At 50.5% G+C, this 22,771-nt stretch overlaps 1 protein-coding gene across 6 annotated transcripts in view; it reads right to left on the reverse strand.

The window, feature by feature from the left end:
* MOCS1 (molybdenum cofactor synthesis 1) overlaps nucleotides 1-12,269 on the reverse strand; it is a 37,807-nt gene extending 25,538 nt beyond the window's left edge. For 5 of the 6 annotated variants that reach the window (XR_014326491.1, XR_014326492.1, XM_082847525.1 and 2 more), the window contains exons 1-3: nucleotides 12,125-12,269; nucleotides 4,759-4,885; nucleotides 3,181-3,348 (exon numbers count right to left, since the gene is read on the reverse strand). Coding sequence is in view for 4 of the 6 variants with exons in the window: in XM_082847525.1 (XP_082703651.1) it covers nucleotides 3,181-3,348; nucleotides 4,759-4,885; nucleotides 12,125-12,247 (418 nt within the window). In the remaining 2 variants the exon portion in view is untranslated. The remainder of the gene's footprint in view (nucleotides 1-3,180; nucleotides 3,349-4,758; nucleotides 4,886-12,124) is intronic. The other variant, XM_082847526.1, reaches the window with a different exon arrangement.
* Nucleotides 12,270-22,771: the final 10,502 nt, after the last annotated feature.

The following is a 22,771-nucleotide window of genomic DNA, read 5'->3' on the forward strand; positions in this document are numbered from 1 at the left end:
TATCTGTGAAGGGCAGTAAAGCAAAGCACCATAAAGTAAGGTGAGCCTATAGTTCCCCTCTTTTAATTTCTTTCGGAAAATCTCAAACCTTCACCATCCAACGTGGCAGCCGCTAACTACACGTGGGCATTTACATCAATGAAAATAAAGTTCCAAATTCAGTTCCTCAGTCACAACAGCCGCTTGTGAAGCCCAAGGCTGGCTACCTTATCAGACAACACAGATAGAGAACATTTCCATCACCCCAGAAAGTTGTATTGGACAGCACTGCCTTACACCCAAGAAAAGGAGGGAGGAGAGGAACTTGTTCATACACAAGCCGGGATGGAGGAGTGCTGGAGCGTCTTGGGGTTGGTGGAGGGGATCACAGACGGCTGACGGAGAGCTGAGCTGTCTTCTCAGGTGGAGATCGACAACACCAGTCCCGGGGCTGACAGCCTCAGGCAGGGACCCCAAGTGACCAGGACAGCCTGCTTGGTGAAACCGGTAGCCCCTTCACTCTGCGCCCCCGGGGTGGGGTCCCTCGAAACTCTCAGCTGGGAGGGCAGGACAAGTGCTTAAGAACATGCCCCTCCACTTACCCCAGCCCTTCTTCCCTAATAGCCCCACCTGCCCCGCCCTTCGGGGTGATTTTGCTCTGAAGAAGTACCCCTGGGGAGGATCAAAGGAGCTAGGCTGGGAGATGTCAAAGTGTTAGCAAACACATCAACCGCCATTTGTCTTGGAGCACTGGGGGAGGGTTTGGGGAGGGGTAGAGTTCCCCCCACCCCACCCCTGCCCCATCAGTGCACACCCTTAAAGCAAGAGATAAATCCTCCAAAGTCAGTCACTGCAGCTGGTCCCTGTCCTAACCAGCATCTATGTGGTGATAAACCCTTGCCAGCCTCACGCTATCAGCCAGGACCAACAACCCAGGGCCATCAGAGCAGGAAAGGCTGGGAGGTGACCAGCGCATAGATTAGGACACTGAGGCCCAGGGTGGGGCAGGAACCTGCACAAGTTCACACGGCCAGGGGGTGGAAGAGCCCAGAGCGGGAACAGGGCTGCCGCCTCTCCTGGCTCCCCGGCCTCCTACTAAGCAAGGTGGTGGCTTCCGTGGAGACTCTGCATCCTCCCATCTGCGCTCAGTCACCCCTCTCTGACCAGCAGTGATCACAGGCTCGCCCACAGGCCCTGGACAGAGGGCAGATGAAGTGCCCTGACCGAGCGGGCTGGGGCCTGGCAGCCAGCCAGGTTTGGCCCTTTCCTGGAACCCAGGCTGCTTTTCAGGCTCTGAGGAGCTGCCTGAACAGGGGGTCAGGTCAACTCCCCTGGGCCAGCATGTGTAGCCTAGGAATGATGGCAGGATTCCAGATCAAGCAATCGGTGGGGGTGGGAGGGAGCTGGCCACAGGGAAAGAGGAAGGAAAGAGCTTGCAGGGGTCCCTGGGCCCTTCCTCGGGGCTCCCACAGCACCTGGGCTCCTCACCAGATGGCGGCAGGCTCCAGGGGCTGCTTCCACCAATGGGCTGGGGGTCCCTGAAGGCTGGGCCTGCAGCTCACTCCCCTCTGACGCCAGCACAGTGCCGGGCGCGTAAGAAGGCGTTCCAGAGAACGTTTACAGAACCAGCAAGTGAGGCAGAGAGCTGGGGCTGGGAGATCCCACCCCGAGCAGCTGGAGCCGGGGCCTCAGCAGTCAAGAACACGGAAACTTACTTTCCTCGGATTCCATGTTTTACAATTAAATGCTCATGGTCTCTGCCTGACCTCGGGGCTTAGAACCAGCCTATGGCAAGAGGCTCTGCTGGGCCATACACAGCACTCGCCACTAGCTGGGCATTTCCTTCTCATTTCCTCCCAAGGTCCACCCTATAAGGTAGGTTACCCTGTCTGAAGGCTTAGGACGGACTTTAAAAGTTGCTCAAGATATACTACTAGGGCTTCCCTGGTGGCGCAGTGGTTGAGAGTCCGCCTGCCGATGCAGGGGACGCGGGTTCGTGCCCCGGTCCGGGAAGATCCCACATGCCGCGGAGCGGCTGGGCCCGTGAGGCATGGCCGCTGAGCCTGCGCGTCCGGAGCCTGTGCTCCGCAACGGGAGAGGCCACGACAGGGAGAGGCCCGCGTACCGCAAAAAAAAAAAAAAAGATATACTACTAGTATGAGGTGCAGCTGAGATTCACACGTGGCCACGTCATCCTTCAGAGATCGTGTTTTGAACCACCTTCACTCATCCAGCAAGCACCAGTGAGCCCCGACTGTGTGTAGGCGCTTCCCTAGGCGCTCGGAACACAGCTGTGAACAGAACCTGCCCAGCTCCATGAGCGCTTCCATGCTAGTTAATGAGGAGACAGACAAAAGCCAACCAAGCAACACCACGTGGTAGAGCGGGGTCGCCGCACTGTTCTGTTGAAAGGCCAGACAGTAAGCACGTTTGGCTTCGCTGGCCACATGGTCTTTGCGGCAACTTAGCTCTGCAACAGGGGAGATATGTAAATGAGTGGGTGTGGCTATGTGCCAATAAAACTTTATTAATGGACAGTGAATTTTAAATTTCATATAATTTTCAAGTGCCACAAATGCTATTCTTTTGATTTTCTCTTTCAATCATTTAAAAATATAGAAACTATTCTTAGCTTGCAGGCCGCACACACACAGGTGGTGGCCTGGTTTTGGTCCATGGTCTGTACCCTGCCAACTCCTGGGAGACAGAGCAGCTGGGGTATGTGAGGGGGAATTTAGACAGAGCAGCCAAGGAGGTCTCCCCAAGGAGACGACACGGGAGCAGACCCCTGAATGAGGCAGGCGGGGAGCCCTGTGCTCCTGGCAAAGGGAACAGCGTGTGCAAAGGCCCGGCAGCATGAATGCAGGGGAGGACGGAGGCCAAGCGGCAGGAGAGAGGTCTCTGCGGTTGACGGGAACCGGATCACGCGGGCCTCCAAGCCCTGGTGAGGACTTTAGTCTAAATTTAACATCAAACCACTGGGCTCTGGCGCTTACCAGCTTTGTGACCTTGGGCCAGTTACTGAACTTCTTTGTGCCTCAATTCTTTACAAACTGGGAATAGGAATGGTACCTGTCTCAGAAGGCGTAGGACTCTGTGAGCACAACGCCCGAAAGGAGTGTTAGCTTCTGATATTAATACTGGAGCCCAGCTGGAGGAGGCACGAGCTGGGAGAGGTGGTGGCGACTCTTGTCAACTCACCCACGATGTCCACCACGTCCGGCCGAATGAGCGGCTCCCCGCCCGTGAGTCGGATCTTGTCTACACCTTCTTTCACAAAGAGGCGGGCCAGGGTTAGGATCTCCTCTGTGGTCAGCAGGTCTGCCTTGGGGGTCAGAGGGACACCCTCCTCGGGCATGCAGTATTGACCTGAGGGGAGGGAGGGGACGTGGAGGAAGGAAGTGACGGCAGCGGCCAGGCTGCGATGTCACCAGTCCCCAACTCCCCCACCAGGCCACAAGTGTCTCCTGAACCCCACCCCAGCCATGAGGAAAGACCCGGCCAAGTCTGAGGAGGCACAAACCCTAGGCCAGATTCTCCTTGGGGCTCACCACTCTCACCTGCAAAATTTAACACCCCTTCCCCAACTGGCCTTGCTGTCCCTCAGGGCTTAAAGATGATAAATGAGGCTGACAGCTCAGCCTGGCTGGAGGTAGGGCAGGCCGAGACATGGAAGGCCAGGGCCCTGGGCCCATTCCTTCTGCCATCGTTCATCTCCTTCATTTCATCTGGTTTTGACAAACAGGGACCCTTCTCTATGTGTCCTAAGGTGAAGGCGGCTGGGAGGTGCTCCCTGGCCTGGGCAAAGCTGCTCTCCTCTGTGGCTACACATGTTCTCACACCCAGTTTGTCTCCTACAGGCGATCATCAGTCCCATTTCACAGGTTGGAAAACTGAGGTACCACCTGTTCAGGGCGAGGTAGCAGAAGGGGATAAATGAGGCGAGCCCTGGCCAGTGAGGGGGCACCACCTCCTCCCATCAGTTCCCATGGTACGGGTTTAATCAGTACCAGTGGTCAGGATCCGCTAGGGGGTCATTCAGTCAAATCAGTGAAAGGTCCAGAATTGGTCTTTTAAGATGGAGCAGATTAGGTAACAACATCAGAACATCAGTACTGCACGTAATGGGTATTGTTTGGTTAAACATTTACTACACATGCACGTATTTACTGGGCCATGAAGTAAATGTATTTCTTATTGTGAGCTACAGTGAGAGAAAGGAAGGAGGAAGAGAAGGAGGGAGGGAAGGCAGGCAGGACAGATGGACAAACACACTTCGGAAGCCCCTCCAGCGGTGGATCTGGCCCAGAGCACTCCGCGTGGGGTTATGAAACAAGGACTCTGTGTACTAGCCTGGCCCCAGACAACTCGTCTCATGGGACTGGGGTTGGGGTGTCTTTATAGCTGGCACTGCTGCCTATCTCACTTGTTTACACCGTCCGGCAGTCCCCATGCCACGTCCTGAACCGTGGGGACCGCAAGGAAACAGGAGGGAGGGGAAAGAGCCCCGAAGAGTGGGAGATCCCAGGCCAACCTCAATCCTAAACCCAACAGCAATTCTGTTCTCCAACCTAATCCCAAGTAGAACCCAGCTTCCAGGATCATAAAACTCACCCTTGACCCCTACCTTGCCCATGAACCCCACCTGGCAAGCAAGGAAGAAGGGCAGGTGGAGTTTTTCTAGAAAGAGGAATGGGGAGGATTGAGAAGGATTCCCAGACACGGGGTGATTTAGGGGCTACGGCAGCAGAGGGACAGGAGCCCAGGAGGGCGACTCACATCTGAGGTTGCACTTCTCGGTGAGGGAGATCCGCAGGTAGCTGTGGCGCCGGCCGAAGCTGTCGGTGAGGAAGGCAGAGAAGGGGGCCGCGTGCTCCCTCAGGAACCGCCTCCGTCCGGACGGCACCTGCGACAACAGGGGCTGGGGGAGAGGTGCGAGGAGCGCCCACCTGGGGAGAGCAAGCCCTCTCCCCTCGACCATCCCCTCCCTCCTCTCTGACACCCGCGCACACTGCTAGCCTTTCCATCCACATGGGCTCCGCAGTCCTGGGGGTCTGGTATTCTCCTCTTAGTCACAGGTTTGGAAACAGGCTTGGAGGGAAGGACGTGCCCCTCCAAGGTCCCACACTCAGCCCCAGGGTGGAGGACCCCTGCAGGGGTGCAGCTGCCTACCGGCCGGGCAGCAAGGCACAGGGAAGGGCACTAAGCCCCAGCCGGGCCCCACCTCCTCCCGGCTACCCCTCCCTCAAAGGAAGCCTATCCGGGAACAGCCATCTCTAGCATCTCTTGGATGGGTCACTGGGAGGGCAGGTGCCATTTGGCACCTGGCAAGCACGCCACCAGACAAGCATGTCCAGAAAGGAGGAGGGAGACAGCAGGTAGCTGAGAGGGAAGGTGGCCTGGGACACGGAAGCCACTTGTCCAACCCAGGCCTCTCATTCCTTACCTTGAGCTCGAAACAAAGTCACTCACTGTGAGGGAGGGGGTGTCACACAAGCTGCCTCCCCCTTGCAGATGGGGGGCTCTCTGGGGCCTCCTCAACACCCAGGAGGACCCCACAGGCCACACCCCCAGGAGCAGCCAGGGGCCACGCCCAGCTGGGGAGGGTAAACCCATGGGGAAGGCTCCCCTCCCACAGAAGGCCTTGGGGGGAAGACAGCACACTAGGGGGACCCACAGAGGGAATGAGGCCACCAGCCTCCAGGAAGGGAGAATGGAGGTGCCAGGATGGCCACCACACTAACCCCGTGCCCAGATTGCTTTAGTCCTTATCCTTCACCCACCCTGGCCAGAAGAAAGGATTAAGAACCTACTGTTTGGGGTATAAGGGGAGGAGATGGCCCGAGGCTCCCCGCAAGGCCCAGACTCATCCTGGGGAGAGAAAGGAGGCAGCCAGCCCCACCCTTTCCTAAATCTGAACTAGTTTGTCCTCCCCTCCCCCATCCCCCCATTTAGAACACAGCCCTGGGTCATGACATGCTGCTGAGATAACTGTTCCACAGAGGTCAACAGTTTGCAAGGCATCTTAAGGTTTCCAAAGAATGTTCTCTGTTCCATCCCCACACCTAAAGGGATTATTATAACCAACTCTTGAATGGGGTCCAAGAACACCCGTGGCAGAACCAGGATTCAAATCCAGGTCTGCTGATTCCAAGTTCTAAATTCCTTCCCCTAGTTGCATAGGGTGTGTCCAAGAAGGTACACGGGATGGTACATAGGGCGGGGAGAAGTCATTTCTCTAGAATCTTTAGAACAGAGAAATTATGACTGTGGTGGTCATCCGTGAGGTCTTGGGGACACACTGGGAAAGTTCTCTAACTCCTCCAGGCCTGCTCTCCCAGCTGTTAAATAAGAACACAGTTGTGGGCTAAAGTTGTCTTGCTGTAAAGGAGGGGGCTAGTCAGGACACTGGTAGGGAAACACCCAGGATTCTCATGATCTTGTAACCTAAGAAAGCAGGCCTCCAGCCCTCCTGAGGTCCAGGAAGAAGCATTTACTTCAGAGACCTCCTCAGCCCTGGCTACATGTTAGAACCATCTGGAGAGTTGAAGAAAAAAGTTCTACTGGAGACCAGCTGAATTCAGTCTCCAGATGCTGTGTGTTTCACCTCTCCAGGTGATTCTAATATATAGTCAAGGGCCACTGATTGACTCAGGAAGTAGAAGGGATATGAGAGGTAGAAGGGGGTGCTTCATGAGTTTCCTGGGTCCATAAAACCGACCTCACTCTGCCCGCCCCAAGACCGGTTTCCCACACCCTCTAAGAAACACTGCTCACAGCCCCGTGACGAGAAAGTAGCCGTCATTTCTCTGAACTGCAGTCTGAAATAATAACAAGCGTTCCTCCTTCCCTACTCACCCCACTGCCTTTCCACCAGTACCCTTCGGGGTAGGGCAGGGACACTTCAGAATCACGTGTCCCATCCCGGGACTTCCCTGGTGGCGCAGTGGTTAAGAATCGCCTGCCAATGCAGGGGTCACGGGTTCGAGCCCTGGTCCTCGAAGATCCCACATGCCGCGGAGCAACTAAGCCCGTGTGCCACAACTACTGAAGCCCATGCGCCTAGAGCCCGTGCTCTGCAACAAGAGAAGCCACGGCAATGAGAAGCCCACGCACTGCAATGAAGAGTAGCCCCAGCTCGCCGCAACTAGAGAAAGCCCACGCACAGCAACGAAGACCCAACGCAGACAAAAAAATTTATTTTTTTAAAAAAAAGAGGGCTTCCCTGGTGGCACAGTGGTTGAGAGTCCGCCTGCTGATGCAGGGGACACGGGTTCGTGCCCCGGTCCGGGAAGATCCCACATGCCGCAGAGCGGCTGGGCCCGTGAGCCATGGCCGCTGAGCCTGCGCGTCCGGAGCCTGTGCCCCGCAACAGGAGAGGCCACAGCAGTGAGAGGCCCGCGTACCGCAAAAAAAAAAAAAAAAAAAAAAGAGTCCCACCCCCACTGGCCACCACAGTCCAGGAGCTCAGACACCTGGGAATCAGCAGCTACTCACAATTCAGTGGTTTGTTAGTCCCCCCCAGACCTCACCTCCTCACTTGCCAAGATGCCCTCCTCACCCTAATCTTCACATCCTGGGAGAGGTGGCTGGGTGAGGGAGGAGCGAAACTAAAGCCGGGAATAGGGAGCAAGTGAGAGGACCCAGGAGCATGACTCAGCAGAAAGCGCAGAGGGAGCCGAGGAATGGGGCAACCCAGAACGGAATTAGGCCCCCACGGGAGGGGAGGCCAGATTTCACTTTTGAGACCTGGAGTGACCTTATCTAGATTCGTTCAGACTCTGTACACCCAGTAGCTGACGCAGCCTCCTAAACACACACACCAACACCTGACGCAGCCTCCTAAACGCTCCCTCCCCCTCCCCCCTCCCCCTTGCAAACTCCTCAGTTGGGTATTAACACACCTCATCCCTGCCTCCTCCTCCAACATTGCATGCCCTACTTTCCTTCTTCCATTTTTTTTCTTCCCTTTAAACTCCCTGAAGGAAAAAATATCAGCACCAGTCAAAGGAGCCCAGAATCCTGGGAGAATTACTGGGCAGATGAGACGGCAATGCCTCTCGCCCAGGCGGGGCTAGGACATGTCAGAAGTAGAACACCCTTAGGTGCTCGTATTCTCCGCCCCGGCCTGGATCAGGCTGTTTCCCCTGGGTGGGAAGTCTTCCTGCCTGACTCTGTTTCCCGGTGTCATAGCAGGTGTCGAACCGCTGTGTCAGTGAACAGACAGGCAGGTCCCTAATCCAGAGGGAAAGGTGGTGTGTGGAAAACCCAGTTGCAATGGGGTTGCCATGCATTTCTAGGCTGGTCTCTACTGTCAAAATGGTTTAGCCTCGTACGGTGGTTCTCAGCTTTCGTTACACATTAAAATCACCTGAAGACCTTCTAAGATGTGCTGACGCCAGAGCCCCAGCCCAAAGATTCGGACTCAGCTGCTCTCTGGGATGGGGCCCTAGTAGTTTATCTGAAACGTCCCTGTCCAGCTCTGTAGCCCAGGCTGAGAACCACTGGCCCTGCCACACCAGGACCCAGTGCCATTTTAATCCGGGGTGACTGTGGTTCTGAGCATAGGCTTCGGGAGCAGGTAAACTTGAATTAGAAGCCTGGCTCTGTTACCAACTAGCTGTAGAGCTAGTTGCTTACCATTCTCTAAGCCTTAGCTTCCTCGTCCATGAAGTGTGGGAAATGATCCTACCTACCTCAACCGGAGGAGTTCCTGTCACATGGTAGGTGTTCAGGACTGCTCCCATTCTCTTAGTCTAACTCCTACTTACAAATGACTGTTCATCATGTAGCCATGGAGGGGCACTCTGTGTGTGTGTGGGTGCGCTGTGACTAGTTTTCCCACTCTGTCAGCTTCCCTCGTCTTGCAAAGCCCTACTTAATGGCAGAGGGCCCAAGGCTGGGGTTTCAGACCTGCTGTCACACCACTCAGAGCAGGACACGTGGGGTCTGAGCTTCCCGAGAACCACAGATACTAGTGCCACAACCAGGAACTAGGCAGCCTACCACATGCTACTGGTTATATCTTGTCTACCAACCCAGTGCAGACTGCGATGGAGTGGTGGGGAAGAGTGGTAGGAAGGAGTTAGTTAAGGGAGGGACCCTGCCCTCGAAGTGCCTTCCCTAATATTCACTAACCTTGGGCCTTTGATCTGAATGATAAAGGCCGACCCCCAAACAGCTCTGGAGCGTAGACACTAGAAGAGCAGGAGAAAAAGAGCACAGGCCAAACCCAAGTATCACTGGCCCTGATTTACCTGCTCCTTGGGAGGATGTATACCCAGCGTGGCTCAAAATTAATCTCTGTTGAATGAGGGGACCTGGCAAAGTGCCCAGCCCCAGGCTTTGACCTCCGCTCCCCCTCCAGCCCCACCCTAAGCGTGAGGTCTTCACACCTGTGGCTCCCAGCAAGGATAAGTCACACTTCACTGAAACAAAGCTGTCGAGGAGCTGGGCAGGTTGGAAGTCCAGGCAGCCCCCTGAAAGGTCTCCTTTCCTTTCACGTGTGACTGTCCCGCCCCGGCCCTCCTCATGTACCAGTCCCTTCCTGCACAGCCCTCTCCCACGTTGTGTTCTCTCCAGCCCCCTGAACAGCTGGGTGCCTTTGCCTGGCACAGTCATCCTTTCCCCGGCCCCTGCCCCAAGGAAGCAGGCCCAGGACCTGAGGCCAGCCCCTTGTCGTCCCAACAGAGCCTGCACGGAGCGTAGTGCTTGCAACTGGGGGAAGCCCTCTGTCTTGCTGCCCCAAACAGGCCGGAGGGAGCTGTCTCCCCTACCCGCCTCCCCCTTCCACCTGCAGAAGCGCCTCGGTCTGCCCCGGGACCAAGCCCAATGCCCCCATCCACTGTCCTCACAGCCAGCTCCCTCCCCTCACTGCACAACTCTCCCACACCTACACCCCGACACACAGACACCAGCCGGGGGCTTTCCGGGGCTCTCCAAGCACTTGCCATCTCAAACCAGACCTCAGGGCCCCGCGCAGGGTATGGGGAAAGACACCCTACAGGAAGGGAAGGGAGGACACGGCTTCCAGATGCCCCCACCCCTGCTCCTGCCAACTGGCAAGCTCGGTGGATTGGTTGAACATACCTCTGAGATTCTCCTAAGGACATTCTGTGCCCTCCCCTACTGCGTACAGATGGGCTAGTCCATCCCACTGGTTTTAAAGACAGGAAGAGAGGGGAAGAGACAGGCCCAGGAGCCAGGTCAAACTGGGGGCAAAGCGAGCATGAAAGCTTGGGGCTCCCTGTCCAGTGCTCTGTCACGTGCACCCTCACCAGATCTGTTTCAAACAGCCAAAAAATACCTGCTAACTCTACCGCCTGCAGGGCACCGGCTAAGCACTGTACCGAGAAAGGCAGGGGAGCACCCAGCACCCAAGGAGCAACCTGTCTGCTCAGGACAACCCTGGTGGGGAACGTCCAGGGTGGGGGGTCTGTGATCAGATAGTTGACAGAATGACTATCCTGAGTGTCCAGGTGGGAGGGGACTTAGGGGACACAGTATGTGGCAATGGCGGCAAGAATAATTACAACAAACATGTGCCATCCACGTGCACAGCACGTACATGTGCCAGGTTTTGTTCTAAGTATATATATATCCAAATTATGTTAACTCCTTTAAGCCCTATAACCACCTTATGAAGTAGACACTGTTATTCCCATTTTACAGAGGAGAACACTGAGGCACTGAGAAGACTTGCTCAAGTTCACACATCTAATAAGTGGTAGGGCTGGGATTCAAACCAAGGCATTCTGAGTCCACCTTCTTACCTGCTAATGCTACCTGCCCTCATGGTGTAAAGGTAAGGGTAAGAGCAGCCTCTCTTCTACTCTCCCCACAGAAAAGAAGCAGGAGCACAAGTGCTAGAGTTTGAGCTCTGGTTCCCTTACTTTCCAGCTCAGGGACTCCAGGGAATTAACTTCCATGAGCACCCTCACCTGAAAATACAAACTCTACTCACTTCACATGGTTTATTGTGAGGACTGAGAGAGACCACGAATGAAGCCACTTAGCACAGGATGAAAGGTACTAAGTAAATTAGGGGCAAGGGGGAGAAGAAACTTCCCTTTTCCTGAATTCTTTAAAGATCTCTCATCTTTGCTTTCCCATTTTTCCCTCCACAAAGTTCAGAGTTCAAGGATACTGACAAACTTCTCCACCTCCCAGAAGTGGGATCTGCTTATCTGAGGATCCCGTGGGTGGGGGGAAGGGGGGATCAGATCTGGAGAAAGCAGGTCAGGCTGAGGCCCTCCCCTTGACTGAGCAACAGCAGGTGCGTGATCTGATGAATCCCAGAACTTGAAGCCCTGAGCCAGGAGGTGGGAAAAGAATGACCAGATCAGCCTAGAAAAGGCGCCACCAAAAAAGAGATGCTTCTCCCCAAATGATTCCCTGGCAACATGGACAAAACAAATTTAAAACTTCTTATGCTGGAAACCCCTCTGGGAAGCTGTTAAGGACTGAGGGGGGCTATCCCAACCCTAAAGAGATAGCGGAGTCCCTAACCTGCAAGAGCCCAGGTCCTGACTCCATTCTGCTCTAGAAAGAGACTGAACCCTCTTAAGGGAAATGAAGATGAAACAAAAAGAGTCAGTGAAGGACGGGTCACACAACCCTGTGACTACAAAGTGACAACTGACTACTGGCAGCACCAAGGTGACATTTTTAGTCAGTGCCACACTATGAAGTGGGGTGTCACAAAAACACCTGATCACACACAACCTCCACTGGGGGGCAGGGAGGAAAATGTTTAAGGAGGCTGGGTGTGAGGCAGGGTCGAAAGGGGTACTAATAATATCTCATTGGTCCCAGAGTCCTGACGCCTGCTCCCCCATCTCTAGGAGTCACTCAGACCTGGAAGGGGGTTGCACGGATGGGTGGGCAGGGAGGTTTATAAGCCAGACCCCAAGGAGCGCCCCACCCCGCCACCCCTCGTTGGGATACCGGGTGAGACTGGGCAGTCTATCTAGAAAACATCATTCCACTCCTCTCCCCACCCCTAAATAAGCGCTGAGGAGTCCCTCGCAGAGGCAGACACCCCTCCCAGAAGCAGCTACCGCGGACGGGCCGGGGTGCTTCTGGGCATAAAGTGCAGCTGCCAGGCCACCCCCTCCCCAAGAAAGTGTGGATGCGGGAGGCTCACCTCCACGGCAGGTTGGGAGGGCTCCCCGGGGTGTGGCTGCGTCACCAGAGCGCCCGAGCTGCAGCTCCGGACGCTGGACCTCAGGACCCGCCGCAGCATCCGGAACACTGGTTGGGCCGCCATGAAGCCTGTCCGGCAAGGCGAGACTACACTGGGTAGCCGGCTTTGGGAGCACGCTAGCCCGGGACTCGCTGCCCCGGGTCCTCCCGGCAGGGGCGTGGCGGGGGCGGGGCCATACCAGCCAATCGGTGAGGGCACCGTGCCGCGCGGCCTTCTGGGAGTTGTAGTCCATACCCTCTGCTCCTATCCCAGGAGTCTAAGTGTTCTAGGCCTTGCAAAGCACAAGTTCAAGCTCACCCAAAGATCTTCAGTCTTTTCCTACAGGCAGCTCTGGACTTTGTGCCAGTCACACCACGACCTAAGTGCTTTAGGGTCAGGTGAATGAACTTTAAGGAGGTACCAAAAAAGTGGGTTATCAAGATAAATTATTATTATTTTTTTTTTTTTTGGCGGTACGCGGGCCTCTCACTGTTGTGGCCTCTCCCGTTGCGGAGCACAGGCTCCGGACGCTCAGGCTCAGCGGCCATTGCTCACGGGCCCAGCCGCTCCGCGGCATGTGGGATCTTCCCGGACCGGGACACGAACCTGTGTGCCCTGCATTGGCAGGCAGACTCTCAACCACTGCGCCACCAGGGAAGCCCAAGATAAATAATATTTTAATGCAATATTTTAAAAAGTCAGGGACTTCCCTGGTGGCGCAGTGGTTAAGAATCTGCCCGCCAATGCAGGGCATACGGTTCGAGCCCTGGTCTGGGAAGATGCCACATGCCGCAGAGCAACAAAATTACTGAGCCTGCGCTCTAGAGCCCAACTCCTGAGCCACAACTCCTGAGCCCCCATGCCACCACTACTGAAGCCCGGGCACCTAGAGCCTGTGCTCTGCAGCAAGAGAAGCCACTGCAGTGAGAAGCCCGCACACTGCAACGAAGAGCAGCCCCAGCTCACTGCAACTAGAGAAAGCCCCTGCGCAGCAACGAAGGTGCCACACAGCCAAAAAGTAAATAAATAAAAAATTAAAAAATTTAAAAAAAATAAAGTCAGAATCAATGCAAAACAATCCATAATAAACAAAATATCAATATTTTATATAAAAACAATAACTCATCCTGCATGTTTACGACTTACGACTTGCCTAACTCCTTTCACTGTTGTCTAGGCCCTGATTGTAGGATGGTCAGCTCCCTCCTTCAAGATACACTTCTCCAGGGACTTCCTTGGCAGTCCAGGGGTTAACACTCTGCACTTCCACTGCAGGGGCTGTGTGTTCCATTTCTGGTAGGGGAACTGAGATCCCACATGCTTTTTTTTTAACCAAAAAAGTTAAAAAAAAAAAAACAAAACGATGCACTTCTCCAACTGTGCCCCCAAAGGAAGCTAACAATCTTGGCCTCTCTGTTTAAAAAAGTATGTAGCAAGAAGTCATTAAATGAGTAGATATCATCTTTGGAATACTTCCTACACACCAAACACCATGCTAATGACATGGAGGAACCTTAAATGTAGATCACTTAATACTTACAATAATCCTACAGTTACTAGAATGTCAATTTCGCAACTTAGGAAACAGAAGCTTAGAGAGGCTGGGTAATTTTCCCAAAGTCACCTGGCTGATAGGTGGCAAAACTGGGGTTTAAACCCAGGACAATATGATTCCTAAAGTCAAGATTCAGTATGTATCAGGAATTGGGAGGGGTGGGGGGTGTCCCTTTCTCTCTCTCAAAAACAAAGAGCTATATAGTCTTTAAGGTTTTTCATGGAATGCACACTCAGTAATGAGTCTACGTACTAAGAATCTTATGCTCAAGTAGGCCTATCTGTTGTATCCAAAACTGTCACCATGGAATTGCAAGAACCAAACGCTGAATAGCATCATGGGAAACTCACCTTTAGTCTGATGCTAAAATCCTAGCTTTTCTGAAAGTCTCATTGCATTTGTACAAGTCAGTTGTAGTCAGTTATCTTTTCCTTTCCACTAGTCTACCAATTCTTCAAGACCAGGATCTACATCCTTATTTCCTAATATACACTTGGCAGCTAGAATCTTTCAGTCAAAGCTCAGACAATACATGCAGGGGGTGAGAGTGCGTCTGAGTACATTTGAGACAGTAGGACAGACCTCACAGAAGTCTATTTGCAAAGGGCCTGAGGACCATGGAGGACTGTTCAAGCTCTGTCCATGGCTAAGCTGGATGCCTGTCTTCCCTCCCCCACCCCCATCCAAAAGGATCCAGGACAAAACTTGGAAACAACCAAGATGTCCTTCAGTAGGTAAATGGGTTAATAAACTGTGGTACATCTAGACAATGCAACATTATTTCTGCAACATTATTTCAGTGCTAAAAAGAAATGAGACATCAAGCCATGAAAAGACATGGAGGAACCTTAAATGCATATCACTAAGTGAAAGACGCCAATCTGAAAAGGCTCCCTACTGTATGATTCCAATTACATGACATTCTGGAAAAGGCAACACCATGGAGACAGGAAAAAAATCAGTGGTTGCCAGGGCTTAGTGGGAAGGGATGAATCGGTGGAGCACAGAGGACTTTTAGGACAGTGAAGCTACTCTTTGTAAGATCACAGTGATTGTACAGATCATTATTCATTTGTCCAAACACACAGAAGGTACACCACCAAGAATGAACCCAATTGTAAACTATGAACTTTGGGTAGCTGTGTTGTGTCAATGTAGGTTCATCAGTTGTAACAAATGTACCACCCTGGTGCGGGATGTTGATAGCCAAGAAGGCTGTACATGTGTGGAGGCAGGGAGTATGTGGGAAATCTCTGTAGCTTTTTCTTAATTTTTCTGGAACCTAAAATTTCTTTCAAAAATAAAGCCTTTATTTAAAACAATCCAGGATTGGTTTTCTGGGCATATGCCTGTCACTGCCTCTCTCTCATAATAGAAGCCTCAAGTATCCAGCCCTCTATACTCATTCAGATCCCTCCTCATTCCATCGGTAGCTGTGGACTCTCTTTGCAAGTTTAGGCATTTTAATTAAGTAATGAAATTTTAAAAAGTTTTAGAAAATATTGTTTCAACAATTCCTATAATTTCTCCTCTTTTGGACCTTGTTCACGATGTTCTCCATTTGCCTCTCCAGACCCACTCCCTGACCCTCCCCACCCCGCTCTGGGGACAAGGACATTGACGTCTACCAACTGCTTGGATGGCATCATCCAGGCACCCTTGTCTCTGGTTTCCAGAGGGATCTGGCTAGTAGGAGGCACAGGCAGGAGATTAGGGAGCAGAAAGAGAAGTCAGAGTATTTATTTTTCCTGCCTGTTTTACTGTTGTTTGGCACTGACTATGCCTTTCTACAACTATACCTGGCATTGCATGGCCCTTCTACCATGAGTCCAGCTCTCATCAGGTCCAACAACACCATTTCTAGCCATTACCCTTCAGGTTGGGTGGGGTTGCCTTTCCTCTGTTGATGGTCACAGATGCCTCAACAGCAGTGGGCACTCTTAACTCTGCCCACACCTCAAAAAATGGTACCTTCAAAAACCCCACCTAAGTGTGCTCTCTGTTTCTTGCTGGTTCCATGACTGACAAAGGATTCAAGGACTTCTCCCTCCCATAGTACCCTAGATTCACCCTTGTTGACAGTGGTAATTACAACAGAGTAATGCCACTGCGCCACCAGGGAAGTCCCTGTGCCTCACCTTATATTTAATAATCCAGCAAAATCCTATTTAATTGATTTTTCACAACCACCATCCTGTGCGGTAGATAAGACAGGCCCGTTTACTTTTGAAAACCCAAGAACTTATTTGCCCAAGGTTAGGCAGTGATCTTGCCAGTGAGGATAGGGAGCCAGATCTTCCTGCTCCAAGCCAGGCCTCCTCCCAGTCTAGCACGTGTCTTATTCACAGACGCTTGCCCCTCCTTGACTGCCCTAGCAAGGGAACATGTCACATGCAGTGTTGTCAGCCCAGCCAATTTTGGCTGTGTCCCAAACGAGCAGGAAGCAGCTTCTGAGGTGTTTCTAGAAATATCAGCCTTTGATGCCCTTTGTTTCATTTCTCCACCCCAGTAATTACCCCAACTTAATTTACTAAGCAGCAGTCGTATAATCCAGACGGTGGGACTTGATTTTGCTTGCGGAAGAAGCAGGTCTGAGTAAGTGGATCTGATTGTCTTCGGGGAATTAGAGGCTGTCTTCTAATTCAAAGGAGGAACAAAGAGGGAGTTGCTTTCTTTTAAATACATGGACCTTCACATAGTGAACTCCAACTCTGCAGATCTGAGTAGAATAAAGTCACGTGTAATATCATCCCTTGCCTCCTAGGCTGGTGGGAGGGAAACAGTCAGAGGGGTGGATGTCCAGACCTCTCTTTCATCCTGCCCTCTGCTCCCCTGCCAGTGTTTTCCATGGATTGAAACCAAAGAGAAGCCCGAGGGCAAGGGAGTCCATGGAATCAACCACTTACAGCAGAGAACGGGGCAAAAAGAGGTGGAAAATGATCCCAGGTAAGGGTGGAGCAAATGGAGAACAAACAACCCAGAATGCTACTAATACAGATATCAAAGGGCATTCCTTTCCTGGAATGGGGCCAGGCGATATCTTTAAAGAAATAGTAACTCACAGGAGGAATTCATACTTATTAATTACCCATTGCTGTGTAACAAGCTGCCCCAAGTGTAGCGGCTTGAAACAAACATTTTCTCACACAGTTTCTGAGGCTCAGGACTCCGGCAGTGGCCAGCAGTGTGGTTCTGGCTTCGGTATCCCATGAGATTGCAGCCAAGGTACCCACAAGAGCTGCAGTCAAGCTTCAGCTGGGGGTGGAGGGTCCGAGTCCAAGACGGCTCACTCACATGGCTGTTGGCTGGAGGCCTCAGTTCCTCACTGGCTGTTAGCAGGAGGTTTCTGTTCCTGGTCTTGTGGGCCTCTTCAAAGAGCTACTCACAACATGGTAGCTGGATTCTCCCAGAGTGAGAGATTCAAGAGAGGACAAGGGGGAAGCCACTTGCCTTTCACGAACTGCCCCCCAAAGCCTATTACCATCACATTTGCCACATTCCATTTGCTAATGTTCCTAAATTCAGCCCACATTGAAGGGGAGGGGAACTAGTTTCCACCTTTTGAAGTGAGGAATATTTAAGAATTTATGGACTGATTTTGACCCACCATACACTCAGAAGGAGATTCGGGGGAGAAAGGGTTCAGAGTGATCTCAAGTAGTGATGAAGAGCCAGTCTACAAAAGGTCTGGGAAGGTCTCAGAAGAAGGTTCTCGATGCCCTCCCATGCCCTCCTCTTCTCCCACGTGCTGAAGGTCCCAGGGCTCCCTGGTAGTCGGGGTTCTGTTGGGACCCATCCGTTTTGGCAATCCCTTCTCAATCTTCCCAACTCATTATTGTACCTACCTCATTTCCCATTATTGCTCTCAGAGACCTATTCTTGGAAAGCAGCTAAGCTAATTTGCTTTGAGGTATTCATGGTTTATAATGGACCCACAAATCCCTCATGGGGGTTACCTAATTCTAATAAAAGCTCCTCTGGAGGCTTAATGAACCCGATGCCATCAGTCTCTCTAAGCTCTTTCATGTGGGGTATGGATGGTTTTGGTGACCTAGTAAGGCACTCCTTGCTCCCAAACAATATCATAAAAACAATAGAACACTTGCTTATGCATTATATATTCAATCCCAATACAACTGAAGACCTGTTTATGATTTCTAACTGATGAGGAACCTGAACCAAACCAATAGAAAATGACTAAATCGCAGAGGTTACACCTGAAGTGTGGGTTTGGTTCCCAGTGTGGGGCTCCTGCATTGAACTTGGTCTGCTAGGGAGGAACCCCCTGAAACGATCATCCCTCCACCTACCCCTTCGCAAAACAGGTAGCCCACCAGGAGCCTGGGGAAATAAGGGAATTGGCATGAAATTATGTTTTGTGTTTGTTTTTTATGGTTTAGGGAAGATAATGTGATCAGAGAGCAACTATAAAGCACTATTAGGATGGCTCTGGGTCTGTAAAAGATGAGGGGGTCTATGTTAAGGCAGCGGTTCTCAAACTTTTTTTCAAGAACCCTTTCTACTCTTTAAAAGTACCAAAGACCCCATAGAATTTTTGCTTATGTGTGTTATGTCTATTTAATATATATTTACTATGTCAATTTGTTTAATTTATATCATATTAGAAATAGACTGAGAAATTTTAAAATATTTAACTCATCTAAAATTAACAAAGTCAATACCTATTATAAACACTTTAAATAAAATAATTATATTTTCCAAAAATTAGGGAGAAAGGTGGCATTGTGTTGCATTTTTGCAAACCTCTTTGATGTCAAGCTTCACAGAAGGCAGCTGGATTCTCATACCTGCTTTTGCATTCAATCCGTTTTGAAATCACAATTGGAGAGCCTGTGTAAAATTCCTCTGTAAGTCATAGGAGCATGAGAGTAGAACAGGCAAGGAGTATCTAAGTATTATATATCTTAGTATTAGTAAGAAAACAGTTGACCTCCAAAACCCACACTTTGAGAACCACTGAATTAAAGACTTATTACAAACTCTCTTCCTCCTAATTTTGCTAATGACAGACAACTGAATGCTGGAGTCAGCACTTCATGGCTCTGGGACTATGGTGACATGTGTAGACACAAAACCGCTGTGGCTGGTTTCAGTATGCAGTGCAACCCACAGGGATGAATAAAGGGAAGAGTTCTCCAGGGGACTAGAAGAACCTGCATGATACATTAAAGCACAAGGAGAAGTTTGTTCCCTTGGTAAGATTTTTATTGTTCACCAATATCTGCTTCCCCTCTCGGCCAGAGGGCTGAGCTTCTCTTCCCTTTGAAATTAAATGTGGCCACGTGACTTGCTTGAGCAGAGTGATGTGTGGCATTTCAGGAAGAAGCTCTAAGCACCGGTTTGCTCTTTTGCACACTCCTTCCCTCTTTATTTATTTATTTGTTTATTTATTTATTTTTAACATCTTTATTGGAGTATAATTGCTTTACAATGGTGTGTTAGTCTCTGCTGTGTGACACAGTGAATCAGGTATACATATACATATATCCCCATATCTCCTCCCTCTTGCGTCTCCCTCCCACCCTCCCTATCCCACCCCTCTAGATGGACACAAAGCACGGAGCTGATCTCCCTGTGTTATGAGGCTGCTTCCCACTAGCTATCTGTTTTACATTTGGTAGTGTATATAAGTCCATGCCACTCTCTCACTTCGTCCCAGCTTACCCTTCCCCCTCGCCGTGTCCTCAAATCCATTCTCTACGTCTACGTCTTTATTCCTGTCCTGCCCCGACGTTCTTCAGAACCTTTTTTTTTGATTCCATATACATGTGTTAGCATACGGTATTTGTTTTTCTCTTTCTGACTTACTTCACTCTGTATGACAGACTCTAGGTCTATCCACCTCATTACAAATAGCTCAATTTCGTTTCTTTTTATGGCTGAGTAATATTCCATTGTATGTATGTGCCACATCTTCCTATCCATTCATCTGCTGATGGACACTTAGGTTGCTCCCATGTCCTGGCTATTGTAAATAGAGCTGCAATGAGCTAACGTTCACATCTTCTTTATCCATTCATCTGCTGATGGACACTTAGGTTGCTTCCATGTCCTGGCTATTGTAAATAGAGCTGCAATGAGCTAACATTCACATCTTCTTTATCCATTCATCTGCTGATGGACACTTAGGTTGCTTCCATGTCCTGGCTATTGTAAATAGAGCTGCAATGAGCTAACGTTCACATATTCTTTATCCATTCATCTGCTGATGGACACTTAGGTTGCTTCCATGTCCTGGCTATTGTAAATAGAGCTGCAATGAGCTAACGTTCTCTGTGGATATTAGCTGCCCCATTAGCTTGGGGCTCAGAGTGAGGACAACACTGATGGGAAACAATTCCAAGCTAACCCTTGCTGGACATGTAACACACATGAGAAACATTTGTGGTTTTCAGCCATCGTAATGTTGGAGTTGTTTGTGACAACAGCACAATCTAGCCCAATCTGACTGACATAGACACCGTGCTGGAAAGGCAAGTCAAAGATATAGAGTGTATTATTTAATGCACATTTATTGGGAGGTTATTGTACATTACACACTGTGTTAGGTGCTGTGATTACAGATACTTAGATTTGGCACCAACCCTCAGAGGGCTTATATTGCAGAAGGCATATAGGTAAATATGGCTCTTCATCACTACTTGAGATCACTCTGAACCCTTTCTCCTCCGAATCTCCTTCTGAGTGTATGGTGGGTCAAAATCAGTCCATAAATTCTTAAATATTCCTCACTTCAAAAGGTGGAAACTAGTTCCCCTCCCCTTCAATGTGGGCTGAATTTAGGAACATTAGCAAATGGAATGTGGCAAATGTGATGGTAATAGGCTTTGGGGGGCAGTTCGTGAAAGGCAAGTGGCTTCCCCCTTGTCCTCTCTTGAATCTCTCACTCTGGGAGAATCCAGCTACCATGTTGTGAGTAGCTCTTTGAAGAGGCCCACAAGACCAGGAACAGAAACCTCCTGCTAACAGCCAGTGAGGAACTGAGGCCTCCAGCCAACAGCCATGTGAGTGAGCCGTCTTGGACTCGGACCCTCCACCCCCAGCTGAAGCTTGACTGCAGCTCTTGTGGGTACCTTGGCTGCAATCTCATGGGATACCGAAGCCAGAACCACACTGCTGGCCACTGCCGGAGTCCTGAGCCTCAGAAACTGTGTGAGAAAATGTTTGTTTCAAGCCGCTACACTTGGGGCAGCTTGTTACACAGCAATGGGTAATTAATAAGTATGAATTCCTCCTGTGAGTTACTATTTCTTTAAAGATATCGCCTGGCCCCATTCCAGGAAAGGAATGCCCTTTGATATCTGTATTAGTAGCATTCTGGGTTGTTTGTTCTCCATTTGCTCCACCCTTACCTGGGATCATTTTCCACCTCTTTTTGCCCCGTTCTCTGCTGTAAGTGGTTGATTCCATGGACTCCCTTGCCCTCGGGCTTCTCTTTGGTTTCAATCCATGGAAAACACTGGCAGGGGAGCAGAGGGCAGGATGAAAGAGAGGTCTGGACATCCACCCCTCTGACTGTTTCCCTCCCACCAGCCTAGGAGGCAAGGGATGATATTACACGTGACTTTATTCTACTCAGATCTGCAGAGTTGGAGTTCACTATGTGAAGGTCCATGTATTTAAAAGAAAGCAACTCCCTCTTTGTTCCTCCTTTGAATTAGAAGACAGCCTCTAATTCCCCGAAGACAATCAGATCCACTTACTCAGACCTGCTTCTTCCGCAAGCAAAATCAAGTCCCACCGTCTGGATTATACGACTGCTGCTTAGTAAATTAAGTTGGGGTAATTACTGGGGTGGAGAAATGAAACAAAGGGCATCAAAGGCTGATATTTCTAGAAACACCTCAGAAGCTGCTTCCTGCTCGTTTGGGACACAGCCAAAATTGGCTGGGCTGACAACACTGCATGTGACATGTTCCCTTGCTAGGGCAGTCAAGGAGGGGCAAGCGTCTGTGAATAAGACACGTGCTAGACTGGGAGGAGGCCTGGCTTGGAGCAGGAAGATCTGGCTCCCTATCCTCACTGGCAAGATCACTGCCTAACCTTGGGCAAATAAGTTCTTGGGTTTTCAAAAGTAAACGGGCCTGTCTTATCTACCGCACAGGATGGTGGTTGTGAAAAATCAATTAAATAGGATTTTGCTGGATTATTAAATATAAGGTGAGGCACAGGGACTTCCCTGGTGGCACAGTGGTTAAGAATTCACCTACCAATGCAGGGGACACAGGTTCGAGCCCTGGTCCGGGAAGATCCCACATGCCACAGAGCAATTATGCGCCTGCACCACAACTATTGAGTCTGCAATCTAGAGACCAAGAGCCACAACTCCTGAAGCCCGTGCACCCTAGAACCCGTTCTCTGCAACAAGAGAAGCCACCGCAGGTCGAAGCCCACACATGGCAATGAAGAGTAGCCCCTGCTCTCCACAACTAGAGAAAGCCCGCACACAGCAACAAAGACCCAACGCAGCCATAAACAAACAACAAACAAGTAAATATATTAAAAAAAACTGTTAGAAAAAAAAGATGAGGCACAAAAAGGTTAAGCGACTAGTCCAAGAACACATGGACAGTAAGTGGTAAAGTTGGGATTTGAACCCAGAAGTCTGGCTCTAGAATCTGTGCTCTTAAGCACTATGCCCTGTTGGTGGCCTTGACCCTGACCACACCCCTCAGATAGTCCCTTCAGTTAATACCCTGAGTAACTCTTTAGAGCTCTCACCTCTTTCCTGCTGTAATTCTGTACTATAGTCTATTGTCTTTCACAATCTTACAAAAGACTCAGAAGGGACTGGGACATACTTACAAAACTAATTTTGAGTTAAAAGAACTTTATATTTTATATCAAAACCAGATTCTAGGTAAAGAAAGTCTGTTAATTATAAATGAAAAAAAATTCCATTCCCTAGCTCTTTTCTAAAGAATATTATGAAGCTAACATGAATGATAACGCAAGTTCAAAATCTCTTATCTGAAGGCCTTGGGGCCAGATAGATTTTGGAATTTAAAATGTTTTGGAGTTTTGAAAAGTCT

This window comes from Leucopleurus acutus (genome assembly GCF_964270905.1).
Source record: "Leucopleurus acutus genome assembly, chromosome: 10".
Taxonomy (NCBI): domain Eukaryota; kingdom Metazoa; phylum Chordata; class Mammalia; order Artiodactyla; family Delphinidae; genus Leucopleurus; species Leucopleurus acutus.